Genomic DNA, 15,164 nt, shown 5'->3' on the forward strand with positions numbered 1-15,164 from the left:
GTCACCGCGCTGTGTGGATACTGTCATACAGAATCACAGATTCACTTTTTGAAAGTTTGACCAACATAAGAATTTTCATAAGAAAATGTCTTCTGAACAAGTAAGTAAAATCCATTTTTGTTCTGACCAACTAAGGGGGAAAAAGCATTCGACATGATAAGCTTCGTTAGATTTAATCAACGCGATTTACAGCAACCGTGCAAATTATAGCCTACTTTGTTCTCAAATTGTTCATGTTAACAACATCAGCATTGCGTGACTAATGTTAAATTTAATGTGTTTTATGGTTACCTGTGTAGTTCAGAATTCATATTCTCCATAATAGCAAAACGAGAAAGGCACAACAAAGGAAACTCCATAACTGTGTGAATTAAGAAAACGTACTGTTACACGATTGAACTATTGAAATGTCTTACTTGTTCAGCAGAAAAAGGCCGTCTCTTCTTCCGTTTTGAACCCCTTCAAAACACGGAGTTCACGCACTTTTCAAAAGCACCGCCAATGTTTAAATCCATTGTGTTCGCATGAGACGGTTTCTTTCTCTTTCTCTAGCCACCTTAAATCCGAAGTACGAAGTCTTTTGGGTTTTATAACTGCTGAATCTCCAGTTGACACTGATGATTGTTGTTTGGATCTTTCTGGATGCCATAAGTTTAATTATGTAAAGTGCTGCGAGAAAAGCCTATACATCTAAACATTTCGTCACGCGCAGTATAGCCGGCTAGCCGAAACTCCTTCTTTATGTGTACGGGTGTGACGTCATGACGCAAAGACATGCTCGAATTTCCCGCGGAAACCCACCAGTACCACTGGAATTAAAATCATTATTACAAGCTAACCGTTTTGAATCTAGCTATGGCAAGCAGATAGTTTTGACCACTGGCAGAATATGTTTTTTTTTAATATAATTATTTTGGATAATTTTTAACTTAAAAAAGTTACGGACAGCAGCTTTAAATAATTAGTTAAATACACAATTTATGCACATACATCTTCATTTGCAGATCTATAGAAGACTTTATTTTATAGCTATTCCATATTTGAGAGATTTTATATTAGGGAAGCTAAGTTTGTTTTTGTTTTTTTACTGACAATTATGTTGTTTGTTTGTTTTTAGCTTACTATGCCATGGTTTGAACCAATATATTAGAGAACAGCAAGTGTCCCACACACTGTGATTTGTAGAACGACACAAATGTGAAAGAACCTCAAACCAAGTCTTTGCGATATCATGCCGTTTCATCAAAAAAATTAATTTTAATGATAATATAAAAAAGATTCATACTCATCCGTTGTGGTGTTCAAAGAAACCCAACCGCATCCACCAAGAGATAGAGGCTTTGGCAGATCTATGCTCAGTGAAAGTGTAAATGTGGCCTCATACTCGCATGTCGAACAATGAACTCATCTTTAACCACGATAAGCAAAGATGCTACCTTACATTTCAAAGTCCTAAAAAAAGAAGCCGCATCATAACTAACTGAAACTACGGTTCATCCAAGAACCATTATACCACAATCTTAATGCTGCACACTTGCAGGCTCTTGACAGATGCTAAAACACTTGGATTGTGTTTTGTAATGTAATGCAGGAAGTTCAAGAGACAATAAATCCCCTGAGCATGCTGCCATTTGGTGGGTTAAGACTACACTGGTGGTGGCTATATTTGTATTTTGTCCAAATAAGAATGTAGTGTTATGGGTGGGCGATCAAGTTTCACATTTTTATTCAATGGAGCCCATTATATCTCAAGAGTAACTGCCTCACAATTTTTAAAGCTTTCTGCTCTTTGCCAGTATGAGATCACCTTTCCCGTGGAAGGAATTACCTTAAGGCCCATAAAGCCTACTTTATATCAAATCTCATGTTACATTTAGCCAAACAGAGGAGGAGTATCAGACTAAAGAGATCCTGATCCACTGATTTCAATAAAGTGTCATTCTGTTTGATATTTTAAATAGAAAATGCTATCTGTTTAAAAGTCAGATCTATATGAACGTACATTGATTTATACATAAACACAAGTCAAGTTATAAGTAAATCTTGAAAGTATATAAAAGGCCATTCAGACATTCTCCCAGCACTCTTAGTGTGGAAAGGCAGAGCTATTAGCACACAATGACTCAAGTTGGCCTGTTGACATCAAGGATTTTGTCACCACCTTGGACTTTGTTTCATCCCCAGGAGAGGTCTGGGGAGCCTCAGCTGTTCTTAGCAAGGAAAGGCATGGTCATTTGGCATCCTCGCTGGTTTCTTAAAGGGATCGAAGTATGATTTCTTTGTAACATTTTAAATTTGTAAGGCTCCTGCAACCTTATACCAGTGACATATGATGTCTTCTCCACAACGAGGTTGATGAGTTGCAATTGCCAGATATGATCCTACATATATGTCCAGATATTCATAAGAAGGATTTACAAGTATTTATGGATACGGTTATTCATTTGCTCTCCTTATTTGTATCTTCTGAATTCTTTAAGTTGAAAAGGAACAATTTATTATCACTCCAGGCCCATAATTCCAAATTCTTGGAACTCAGTTTTACGACTTAATCCTTTTCTATGCATAACAATGCAAATTCTGACCAGTAATGACAGGTAATTCATAACAGTTACCATAAGAGTCACATTTAAACTCTGGAAATGGGCTAAAAAAGCTCCCCTCAGTGCTGTACTAGACAATAACAATTTGAAGAGATAAAACCATCTAGGAACTTCTCATTTCAAGAGATAAAAATAATACAGTGATGCTGCTGAAGGGGACAAATGGAAGTGGGCAAACAGGACTCATGACCAAAAATTAGATGCTGAAATTTGATGACAGGACACTCGAACCCAAGTATAAAAGAGGGCTTTCCCAACTCCTCCCAGGGCTCACAACTACAAAGCTAAGGTGAGTGTCTGAACGCTAAGTCACAAAGCAGCTCTGCTTTTCCTTTTTTACTTACTTTTTAGGGATATTTTAGGCCTTTTGTTACATTTTATAACATTGTGCTCCTATACTAATTTTAAGACTGGACTACTTATTTTATCTTTTGGGCAAGCTATAAAGTTTCAACCGACAACAAATTCTTTGTTTTTCTTAACAATACACAGAGGTGGTGAATTACAAAATCAAGATCAAGTCCTAAGAGTTAGTGCAAGACAAAGGTAAACATGGCACCATCTTTTAAAACAACTGTAACTACTAAACATTATGACAAATTTATATTTCTTATGTTGCTTGTGAAAAAACATGCTTAACTTAAACTTCTTTTTGTAACAAAAAATATTTAGTTTTTCTCAACCACATTACCTAAATATGAAGTTATGTTAGTCTATATGAATCTATACTGTAGAAATCTTGACATCGGGTGACAAGATAATCAGGGTGATGCCTTGTATAAATGTAAATGTTCTTTCCGATTGCTAACTTGCATGACAAATAATTGGTTGTTTTTCTGTAAGACACCATCATGAGTGGGGACCCAGAAATGGAGAGTTTCGGCCCTGCGGCCGTTTACCTTCGCAAGCCAGAGAAGGAACGACTGGAAGCTCAAAATAAGCCATTTGATGCCAAAACTGCCTTTTTTGTTGCTGAACCCAAGGAGATGTACCTCAAAGGGGTCCTCAAGAGTCGGGAGGGTGGCAAAGCAACGGTCCAAACTCTGTGTAACAAAGTGGGTATAAGAGATATTCAGATAAAATGTGCCAAATAAATTTGAAAGGCATTATAACATTTCATAAGTCACATGACTCTCCCTCCAGACCATAACAGTGAAGGAGGATGAAATTTATCCAATGAATCCCCCCAAGTTTGATAAGATCGAGGACATGGCCATGATGACCCACCTCAATGAACCCACTGTGCTGTACAACCTCAAAGAGCGTTATGCAGCATGGATGATCTATGTAAGTAATCAAAAATGTATAGTGTTACTCTGTTTCAAACACATTGTACAGTTTTACATGTAAATCAATGCAATGTTTATATCTAGTAAGTAAAAGAACATTACTCTCTTGCAGACCTACTCCGGGTTGTTCTGTGTCACTGTGAATCCCTACAAGTGGCTCCCGGTGTACGATTCAGTAGTCGTGTCAGCCTACAGGGGCAAAAAAAGAATTGAAGCCCCACCTCACATCTTCTCCATCTCTGACAACGCCTATCAGTTCATGCTCACTGGTATGAAAAATAATGTTTATTATTTTGAATTCAGCTGAGGTATATTGGCTAAGATTGTAAAAAGATGTTAAATATGCTAGTATTTAGAATGTAATAAATGGCTTTCTACATTTTTGTAGATCGTGAGAATCAGTCTATCTTGATTACGTAAGTATTTTCATCACAAACTGAACATTGGTATTGTGTGATAAAAATGCAGAAACATATTATATATATTTTATTTATTATTAATATATATATTCATACTGCATATTAGATTATAATATATTGTACAATATTTTCAGTGGAGAATCTGGTGCAGGAAAGACTGTGAACACCAAACGTGTCATCCAGTACTTTGCGACAATCGCTGTATCTGGACAGAAGAAGGTAGAGCCTGGAAAAATGCAGGTATATATTGTTTTTGTTTGCCAATATGATAATGAGGATGGAGCAAATCCATAGAACACTTATTTGACTGGCTTGTCTGTCACATTCTGTACACATCAGGGGTCGCTGGAGGATCAAATCATTGCAGCCAACCCCTTGCTGGAAGCCTATGGAAATGCCAAGACTGTGAGGAATGACAACTCTTCCCGCTTTGTGAGTTCTGAGCCAACTGCATCGCTCCACTGTGTGTTTTAATTCTGTAATGGAAAATTTGTATTTATTTTATTTGTTTGAAAATTTTTAGGGTAAATTCATCCGAATTCATTTTGGCTCAACTGGAAAACTGGCCTCAGCTGATATTGAAACTTGTGAGTCCTTAATTCTTTCACAATTCAGTTGATTAATATAGACATTCATTTTATCCTTTGAATAATCATGTTACTCATCCGTAGATCTGCTGGAAAAGTCCAGGGTAACTTACCAGTTGTCTGCTGAGAGAAGCTACCACATCTTCTACCAGCTCTGCACTGGCCATAAGCCAGAACTGCTGGGTAAAATAATGGACATTATTACATTAGGATCATATTTTTCAATCTATAATTCGAATTTAATGCAGTTTTTCCAAACACTTCAAGAACAGATATTGTGATATTTTCTAGCAGTATAAAGTCCTTTAAAAAAAAAAAAATCCTAATTCTCTTGCAGAGGCTCTTCTGATCACCACTAACCCATACGACTATCCCATGATCAGTCATGGTCAGATCACAGTCAAGAGCATCGATGATGTGGAAGAGTTCGTTGCAACTGATGTAAGAGGAAGACAAATGTTTGAGCACTTAACATTTTATGCATACTCATATGAATGTATACTCAGTATATCTCCGATACACTTTGTTAAATATGTTATATACACATTTGATTGTTTTTGACTTGCAGACAGCCATTGATATTCTGGGCTTCACGGCTGAGGAGAAAATGGGCATCTACAAGCTGACAGGAGCTGTGATGCATCATGGGAACATGAAGTTCAAGCAGAAGCAGAGGGAGGAGCAGGCCGAGCCTGATGGAAATGAGGGTGTGATTTCAATCCAAGTTCATCTATAGAAACAAGAAACATCTATATTTTGCCACAATGTGGATACATATAAGTAATTTTCTTGAAATATTTCTTCCAGTGGCTGATAAAATCGCTTACCTCATGGGACTGAACTCTGCTGACATGCTGAAAGCTTTGTGTTATCCCAGAGTGAAGGTCGGGAATGAATATGTGACCAAAGGTCAAACTGTCCCTCAGGTATGTGCATTTAAAAATGCTTCATTAATGTATCACTAACTTTTTATGAATTAAAATGAAATGGTATAAAACAGCAATCTTTTTTTCTAAATTAGGTGAACAATTCAGCCATGGCTCTGTGCAAGTCAGTCTATGAGAAAATGTTCTTGTGGATGGTTGTGCGAATCAATGAGATGCTGGACACCAGGCAGGCTAGACAGTTCTTCATCGGAGTGCTTGACATTGCTGGGTTTGAAATCTTTGATGTAAGTTAATAAGATGATAAAAAAAAATGTATCTGATGCTTTAGGTCTTGCTTCTTGGTTCGGGTGCTGAATTTATATTAATTACAGTATAACAGCCTGGAGCAGCTGTGCATTAATTTCACCAATGAGAAACTGCAACAGTTTTTCAACCACCACATGTTTGTGCTGGAACAAGAGGAATACAAGAAAGAAGGTATTGAGTGGGAGTTCATTGACTTCGGTATGGACTTGGCCGCCTGCATTGAGCTTATTGAGAAGGTAACAAATTTCAGGAAATATAGTGCTTTCTGTTTTTTTAACATCACTGCTTTGCTTGTCATTACTCAAAGAAATGTGCTCTTTCTTGCAGCCAATGGGTATTTTCTCCATCCTTGAGGAGGAGTGTATGTTCCCCAAAGCAACAGACATGACCTTCAAGAACAAGCTGCATGACCAGCATCTTGGTAAAACTCCATCCTTCCAGAAGCCCAAACCGGCCAAAGGCAAAGCTGAGGCCCACTTCTCCTTGGTGCACTATGCTGGAACTGTGGATTACAACATCACAGGCTGGCTGGATAAAAACAAGGACCCTCTTAATGACTCCGTGGTTCAGTTGTACCAGAAGTCTTCAATGAAACTGTTGGGTCATCTGTATGCTGCTCATGCTTCAGCTGAAGGTCTGCAAAACAAAAGCACACATTTATAATTTAAACTTTAGGATGAAAAAAGAAAAACTGAGTTTTGTTAAGAAATAAACTTTCTTTTTGATTTCTGTACATGGTATTGTTTACCAGAGATTACTCGACTATATTGTTTTATCAACAGCTGAATCTGGTGGCAAAAAGGGTGGGAAAAAGAAGGGCGGCTCCTTCCAGACTGTGTCTGCTTTGTTCCGGGTAAAGATATGGTTCCATTTTACACCTTGCATCAAAGGTGTACTGGATGATAGCTTAACTGTTTATTCTTTAACCAACAGGAGAACTTGGGCAAACTGATGACCAACCTGAGAAGCACTCATCCTCATTTTGTGCGTTGCTTGATTCCAAACGAGTCAAAGACTCCAGGTCAATATTTTTTTGCACATCCATGTTAGGATACTGAAAATCATGTCATATATTTAATGATTTGACTCTATGTTAAAATAAACATGAACAACTACTTCTATTAAAATAACTGTTTTTATTTTTTAGGTCTTATGGAGAACTTTCTGGTTATTCACCAGTTGCGCTGTAATGGTGTACTGGAAGGAATCAGAATTTGCAGAAAGGGTTTTCCAAGCAGAATCCTCTATGGTGACTTTAAGCAGAGGTATTTAATTTATATGTGCATGATGGGCAGTCGTGGGCTAATCGTTAGCGAAACCGACTGGTAATCCAAAGGTTGCTGGTTAGATTCCCTTAATCGCTAATCCCCTCCGGGCCCTACAGCATAATGGCTGCCCACTGCTCCTAATGGTTGGATCACGGTTTGCAGTGTGTGTGTTCATTACTCACTGCTCCTAATGTGTGTGCACTAACTTAAATGGGTTAAATGCAGAGGACAAATGCAGAGTATGGGTTATCATACTTGGCCTTCACATGTCACTACTATGTACATGTGTTTTAAATAATATATCAATTGACAACTTTTGACAACTAAAACATGCTAATGAATATTAGGGCTTATTTAATATTTAAAATAATGTAATACTATTTGTCAATTTATGTGCACATAAATTGTTCTCATGCAAAACGCACAACACTTTGTTCTTAGCCTTATGCTAATGTTTGTGAATCTGGATTATTCTAAATGTGGAGCATGTTCCCACAGCTAATAATTTGCACAAAACAAGTCGACTTAGTCTCGCACACATATGTGCCACTCTTGCATAGGAAACAAGATCTTATCATAAATAGAATAAATGGAAACATATATATGCAGATATTACGTACAAATGCATGTGTACACAATACTGAATGAGATCGGTGTCCTCTCTTAGTACTTCATGTAATGTATCATCCAGGTGCAAATTTCAGTTCAAACATGATTCTGAAACTGCATTATTGCATTAATTCAAGGTTAAAAAACTGATATTTTGAATGTCTTTTATTTAGATACAAAGTACTGAATGCTAGTGTCATCCCTGAGGGTCAGTTCATTGACAATAAGAAGGCTTCAGAGAAGCTTCTTGGCTCTATTGATGTGGATCATACCCAGTACAAGTTTGGACACACCAAGGTACACACTATCAAAGCACCTGTCTTATTATGTAAATATTAAATAATAGTGCATAATTGCTTTATCAATTACTTGCGATAGGTGTTCTTTAAAGCTGGTTTGCTGGGAACCCTTGAGGAGATGCGAGATGAAAAACTTGTTATCCTTGTGACTATGACTCAAGCACTTTGCAGAGGATATGTTATGAGGAAAGAGTTTGTCAAAATGATGGAGAGAAGGTATGTTTTTGCATGAAAAATATTCGGTAGGGGGTAACACACTTCATATTCACACAGAGGATCTGGCCATTTCTTCTGATTCTATAATACAGAGAGTCCATCTACAGCATCCAGTACAACATCCGCTCATTCATGAATGTGAAACACTGGCCATGGATGAAGCTGTATTTTAAGATCAAGCCTCTCCTGAAGAGTGCAGAGACTGAGAAGGAAATGGCAGCCATGAAAGAGAATTTTGAAAAAATGAAGGGGGATCTAGCAAAGGCACTTGCCAAGAAGAAGGAGCTGGAGGAAAAAATGGTTTCTCTGTTGCAGGAAAAAAATGACCTGCAGTTACAAGTGGCATCTGTGAGTTTTTCATCTTTATAAGATAATAAATACACAATTTAAAACAAAAATGACACAAATGATGTTCTAATCAACAGGAAACAGAAAACCTTTCTGATGCTGAGGAGAGATGTGAAGGACTCATCAAAAGCAAGATCCAGCTTGAGGCGAAACTTAAAGAGACAACTGAAAGATTAGAGGATGAGGAAGAAATCAATGCTGAACTGACAGCCAAGAAGAGAAAACTAGAGGACGAGTGCTCTGAGCTGAAGAAAGACATTGATGATTTAGAGCTTACCTTGGCCAAAGTAGAGAAGGAGAAACATGCCACTGAAAACAAGGTTAATATCTTGAGAAAAAGGTTCTGGTAATCTTGATCTTTTACTCAGGTTGCAGTCATTCAAATAAATTTGTCTCCTAGGTTAAAAACCTTACTGAAGAAATGACATCTCAAGATGAGATTATTGTCAAGTTGACTAAGGAGAAGAAAGCCCTCCAAGAGGCACATCAACAGACTCTTGATGATCTACAGGCAGAGGAGGACAAAGTCAATACTCTGACGAAAGCCAAAGCAAAGCTTGAGCAGCAAGTCGATGACGTGAGTTTGAAATGTAACAGATTAGTGTAACTAGTCCTCACATGTCTAGTTACTGTTACAACAAGAAGCAGAAATCATGAAACATGGAAGTAATACTTTGGTTAAAAAAAACCCCTAATCTTTCACATATGTGAACAGCTGGAAGGTTCTCTGGAGCAGGAGAAGAAACTCCGTATGGACCTTGAGAGAGCCAAGAGAAAGCTTGAGGGTGATTTCAAACTTTCCCAGGAATCCATAATGGATCTGGAGAACGACAAGCAACAACTAGAAGAAAAGCTGAAAAAGTGAGGAACTAATAACATTTTGTTATCCTATCCAGGATAACATATTTGACATTATAATTCAGATCCCTTGTTCACTTTCAGAATGACTATAACTCATAAAACATTTCTGTTGTTGGTTTTTTTTCAAAACAGGAAGGACTTTGAGTCAAGTCAATTTCTGAGCAGGATTGAAGATGAGCAATCTCTTGGTGTTCAGCTCCAGAAGAAGATTAAAGAACTTCAGGTCACTCAAAAAAAGTGCTATTGTTTTTATTAAACTTTTTATTTATTTGTATTAACTGTAACAGTAATTAACTGTAACTCATCAACGTTTTGCTACCACAGGCCCGCATTGAGGAGCTGGAGGAAGAAATCGAGGCAGAACGTGCCGCTCGTGCTAAGGTTGAGAAGCAGCGATCGGATCTCTCCAGGGAACTTGAGGACATCAGCGAGAGGCTTGAAGAAGCAGGTGGCGCCACTTCTGCCCAGATTGAGATGAACAAGAAACGTGAGGCTGAGTTCCAGAGACTACGCCGTGATCTGGAGGAGTCCACCTTGCAGCATGAAGCAACGGCTGCAGCACTCCGCAAGAAGCAGGCTGACACTGTGGCAGAGCTGGGAGAGCAGATCGACAACCTCCAGCGTGTGAAACAGAAGCTAGAAAAAGAGAAGAGTGAATACAAAATGGAGATTGATGATCTGTCAAGCAATATGGAGTCTGTTGCCAAATCAAAGGTAAGTATTAACATATTTATGGAGTATTGTACATGAAACACAGCACTGTGTGTAAAAAAAAAAATCCATCAAAAAAATCTTTGTGTTTGGCAGACAAATCTTGAAAAGATATGTCGTACACTGGAAGATCAGTTGAGCGAGTTTAAGACAAAGCATGATGAACATGTACGACACATCAATGATATAGGCGCTCAAAAGGCAAGACTTCAAACTGAAAATGGTAAGTAGTTTTGTTTACAGAAGGGATAATATTACATTCTCTATAATCACCTATTCAACATTGCAGTTATTGTTGAGACCATCATCTTTATTGATCATCACCATTAAATCCTTTCTAGGTGAAATCGGACGTCAATTAGAGGAGAAAGAGGCTTTAGTTTCTCAGCTGACTCGAAGCAAACAGGCTTACACTCAGCAGATTGAAGAGCTGAAGAGGCAAATTGAGGAAGAAGTGAAGGTGAGGAATCAGCATTTTCTTAATGAATGAACTTATGTACTGAACCTACTGAATAACTCTGGAACATTTTTATTGTTTTAAAGGCCAAAAATGCCCTGGCACATGCTATCCAATCTTCCCGTCATGACTGTGATCTGCTCAGAGAGCAGTACGAGGAAGAACAGGAGGCTAAATCTGAGCTTCAGCGCAGCATGTCAAAGGCCAACAGTGAGGTGGCTCAGTGGAGAACCAAATATGAGACTGATGCCATTCAGCGTACTGAAGAGCTTGAGGAAGCAAAGTAAATTAAATCCTCTGTTTAAATGTTCTCACAACTTGAAATAAAGTAGTAGCAATGACTAATATTTCATTTTTGATCCTAGGAAAAAGCTTACTCAGCGTTTGCAGGACGCTGAAGAGTCCATTGAGGCTGTGAATGCCAAATGTGCCTCTTTGGAAAAGACCAAGCAACGACTGCAAAATGAAGTTGAGGATCTCATGATTGATGTGGAGAGAGCTAATGCTTTGGCTGCCAACCTTGACAAGAAACAAAGGAACTTTGATAAGGTAAAGCAACATGATTTCAATTACATAAAATATTTTTGTGATGCACCTCACCATAGGTTTGTAATGTTCAATTTTGATGTCATAAAGGTCCTGGCAGAATGGAAGCAGAAGTATGAGGAGAGTCAGGCAGAGCTGGAAGGATCTCTGAAGGAAGCTCGTTCTCTCAGCACAGAACTTTTCAAAATGAAGAATTCTTATGAGGAGGCTTTGGACCAGCTGGAGACTCTAAAGAGGGAAAACAAGAACCTTCAGCGTACGTACAATGGTTTACTGCAGAATTATCCGTGAAATTTTCTTTTGCTTGTTAGATCTTCTCCAGAATAGTAAGTTTGAACACTTTGTTAATCATGTGTCCCTTCGTGTATACAGAGGAGATCTCAGATTTAACTGAGCAGCTTGGTGAGACTGGAAAAACTATTCATGAGCTGGAAAAAGGAAAGAAAACCGCTGAAATTGAAAAATCTGAAATCCAGGCCGCTCTTGAAGAAGCTGAGGTAACACATGGGGCTTGAAGTTTTTTACACTTCCATTATCTCCACTGTTCAAGCAAACAATACCCTACAAACAATCTTAATTTTCAGGCGACACTAGAGCATGAAGAATCCAAGATTCTTCGTGTTCAGCTTGAGCTGAACCAAGTAAAAGGGGAAATTGATCGGAAATTGGCTGAGAAGGATGAGGAGATTGAACAGATCAAGCGAAACAGCCAGAGAATCATTGATTCCATGCAGAGCACTCTGGATGCTGAAGTCAGAAGCCGAAATGATGCCCTGAGAATCAAAAAGAAGATGGAAGGAGACCTCAATGAGATGGAGATTCAGCTGAGCCATGCAAATCGCCAGGCTGCTGAAGCTCAGAAACAGCTGAGGAACGTCCAGGGTCAACTCAAGGTTTGTTCCATTACAGAAGGTGTATTTTTTATCTGACTAATTAGATTAGAAGATCTAATTGCCTCTTATTTGCTTCAGGATGCTCAACTCCATCTTGATGATGCTCTGAGGGTTCAAGAGGACATGAAAGAGCAGGTTGCCATGGTAGAGCGCAGGAACAACCTGATGCAGGCTGAGATTGAGGAGCTGAGAGTTGCTCTGGAGCAGACCGAGAGAGGCCGCAAAGTGGCCGAGCAGGAACTGGTGGATGCCAGTGAGCGAGTGACTCTCTTACACTCCCAAGTAAGAAGAATGATTTGTTTTAAGAAATATTTTAAGAAATAACTCCTAAACAACATTATTTTTTTTAACATTTTCTTCAGAATACCAGTCTTATCAACACCAAGAAGAAGCTGGAAGCAGATCTTGTACAGATTCAAGGTGAGATGGAAGATGTGGTCCAGGAAGCACGAAATGCTGAAGAGAAGGCAAAGAAAGCAATAACTGATGTAAGTGAAAAATGCTCATTGATGAGTTAGCAATGTTTGCTACTATTTGCAGGATAAGTATCTACTAAGTTGCACATATTTCTATAACCTCCCGTTGACTACTAATTATTAACATATTCTCATTAACCAAAGTAACCGAGTACAAAATGATTCCAGGCTGCCATGATGGCAGAGGAGCTGAAGAAAGAGCAGGACACGAGTGCTCATCTTGAAAGGATGAAGAAGAATCTGGAGGTTACAGTCAAAGACCTGCAACACCGCCTGGATGAGGCTGAGAGTCTGGCCATGAAGGGTGGAAAGAAGCAGCTCCAGAAACTGGAGGCCAGAGTATGTGGCTATACATTACACACAGTACATTCACTTACTTTATCACAAGCATAAAGTCAGGAATAATGTCAGTTAATCTGTTTTTCAGGTTCGTGAGCTGGAGGGCGAAGTTGAAGCGGAACAGAGACGCAGTGCTGATGCTGTTAAAGGAGTCCGCAAATACGAAAGAAGAGTGAAGGAACTGACTTATCAGGTACTTATCAAACAAAAATATGTATATAGATATGGTAAACGACCAAATTAAGACACTTTCTAGTTAATTTTTTTCTCTTACTCAGAATGAAGAAGATAAGAAGAATATTATCAGACTGCAAGACCTTGTAGACAAACTTCAACTGAAAGTCAAGGCCTACAAGAGACAAAGTGAAGATGCTGTGAGTGATTTTAGACTTTTATCAGTGATATGCTATTTAATATGCAACAAAATATTCTGGATATGATGAACCTAAACAAGTGTTGTTTCATTGGCAGGAGGAACAGGCCAACACTCACCTGACCAGATTCAGGAAGGTGCAGCATGAGCTGGAGGAGGCTCAGGAGAGAGCTGACATTGCTGAGTCTCAGGTCAACAAGCTGAGAGCTAAAAGCCGTGAATTTGGGAGGGTAAATATCACAATTTTATTGGTTTCATTATTTGTGCACAAGCATGTTGGTATTCATAAACTTCATTATTTGGGATTATTATTATTATTCATTATTATTATATTTTGTTATCAAATATATGTTCTATATGTTTCCAGGGAAAAGAAGCTGAGGAATGAGGAATGAGAGCTGGCAGAGAAACAAGAACTCGTATAATATGAAATTATTTGTAAAATGCCCACAAGAACCAGTAACTAATAAAACATCGTATGATCTGATATGTCTTTGTGTTTTTTGTGTGTGGTAAATATATGTTTACATTTGTGACTATGTTGTTTCATTTTCATGACTAAAAAAACACAAGAAATTACAATTTGTGAGGCAGTGTTTCTGGTTCTACATGATTCCAATAAAATGTGCTTTTGAGGAAGTGCGGATCAATATATACCCGTGATTGGACACATCCCAACTTTATGGTAAATTGAAAGATCTATTGAAAGACATATAGACAGAACACAGAAAAACCTTGTAAGAAAAAAAGTGGTTTGAAGTTGAACCTGCTGTTAATAAATAAAACTGCACAGCTATGCTTATGACAGACCTGTCTAGCAACTTACCTGATAGCCACATTAGCATCCAGCAAATTAAGTACACATAATCCACAAGCCACATTAACAGAACTCTCAAAAGAACTGCACCAAATTACGAAAGAAACGCAACTTCATAAGAAACTTCATTTTTTTAACCTATTTTATTCAAGCTCTCCACTAAATACGAGATAATGTTTTGACCACCAGGGGTTGCTATTAATCGCTCTAACTGTTAACTGCTTCTGTTATTTCTGTTATGGCAAGTTCAACGGAATGATTGTCGATTCGGTTCTATCGAACAGTTCGTAAAAAAAAAACGTATTCACCAATTCGTTTACGTCTTTTGGAGAAATTGTGTAATTACATTGTCAGACATCCCAGCATGATGCTGAACATATTGCTGTTCATTAAAACGTTTCATTAAAAAAGACGGTTCTCATTTCAATGAGATTTTCCATTTTCAATGAGTAACTTTAGTTGTTGATTCAAGACCAATGAACAATTATCCAAGATCAGTTTGTGAACCTGTTCAAGATTCGACTCCAAAGAACAGCTCATTCACGAATCGAACGTCGGTAGAGTTTGGCATGAGCAACATAGATATAAACATAGATGCCTTATTTGGAGCGGTCCGACGCATGTATGACTATAATGATGATCTATGAATATCTATATATGAATTAGACTTTTTGAAAATTATGATTTTGCTAAACTAACACAATACAACAAGAGAAAGGGGTCAGCTGACGCAATATTAAATAGTTACCATAGTAAAAGTAAAAAACATTAAAAGTACCATTGTTAAAACTTGTTATATTGAGTCAATATATAAAAATACAAACCAACACATTCTCACATGTGAAAGGTAATCCAATTTC

The 15,164-nt window shown here is 38.0% G+C and overlaps 1 protein-coding gene across 1 annotated transcript; it reads left to right on the forward strand.

The window, feature by feature from the left end:
* Nucleotides 1-3,044: 3,044 nt before the first annotated feature.
* On the forward strand, nt 3,045-13,882 carry LOC130087609 (myosin heavy chain, fast skeletal muscle-like). Its single transcript, XM_056254016.1, has 39 exons — nt 3,045-3,149; nt 3,447-3,658; nt 3,747-3,890; nt 4,005-4,161; nt 4,281-4,308; nt 4,446-4,551; nt 4,651-4,743; nt 4,835-4,898; nt 4,983-5,081; nt 5,236-5,339; nt 5,467-5,605; nt 5,706-5,824; nt 5,920-6,069; nt 6,157-6,327; nt 6,419-6,725; nt 6,874-6,944; nt 7,025-7,112; nt 7,239-7,356; nt 8,142-8,265; nt 8,347-8,483; nt 8,576-8,831; nt 8,909-9,151; nt 9,232-9,408; nt 9,547-9,692; nt 9,825-9,915; nt 10,017-10,406; nt 10,500-10,626; nt 10,745-10,863; nt 10,947-11,143; nt 11,226-11,409; nt 11,497-11,662; nt 11,779-11,903; nt 11,991-12,299; nt 12,378-12,581; nt 12,662-12,787; nt 12,944-13,114; nt 13,203-13,307; nt 13,393-13,488; nt 13,586-13,882. The coding sequence occupies exons 2-39, from the start codon at nt 3,455-3,457 to the stop codon at nt 13,880-13,882; spliced, it is 5,952 nt and encodes a 1,983-aa protein (XP_056109991.1). The 5' UTR covers nt 3,045-3,149; nt 3,447-3,454.
* The last annotated feature ends 1,282 nt before the right edge of the window (nt 13,883-15,164 follow it).

This window comes from Rhinichthys klamathensis, unplaced genomic scaffold, assembly GCF_029890125.1.
Source record: "Rhinichthys klamathensis goyatoka isolate OS25496 unplaced genomic scaffold, OSU_Roscu_1.1 h1tg000109l_1, whole genome shotgun sequence".
NCBI classification, from domain to species: Eukaryota; Metazoa; Chordata; class Actinopteri; order Cypriniformes; family Leuciscidae; genus Rhinichthys; species Rhinichthys klamathensis.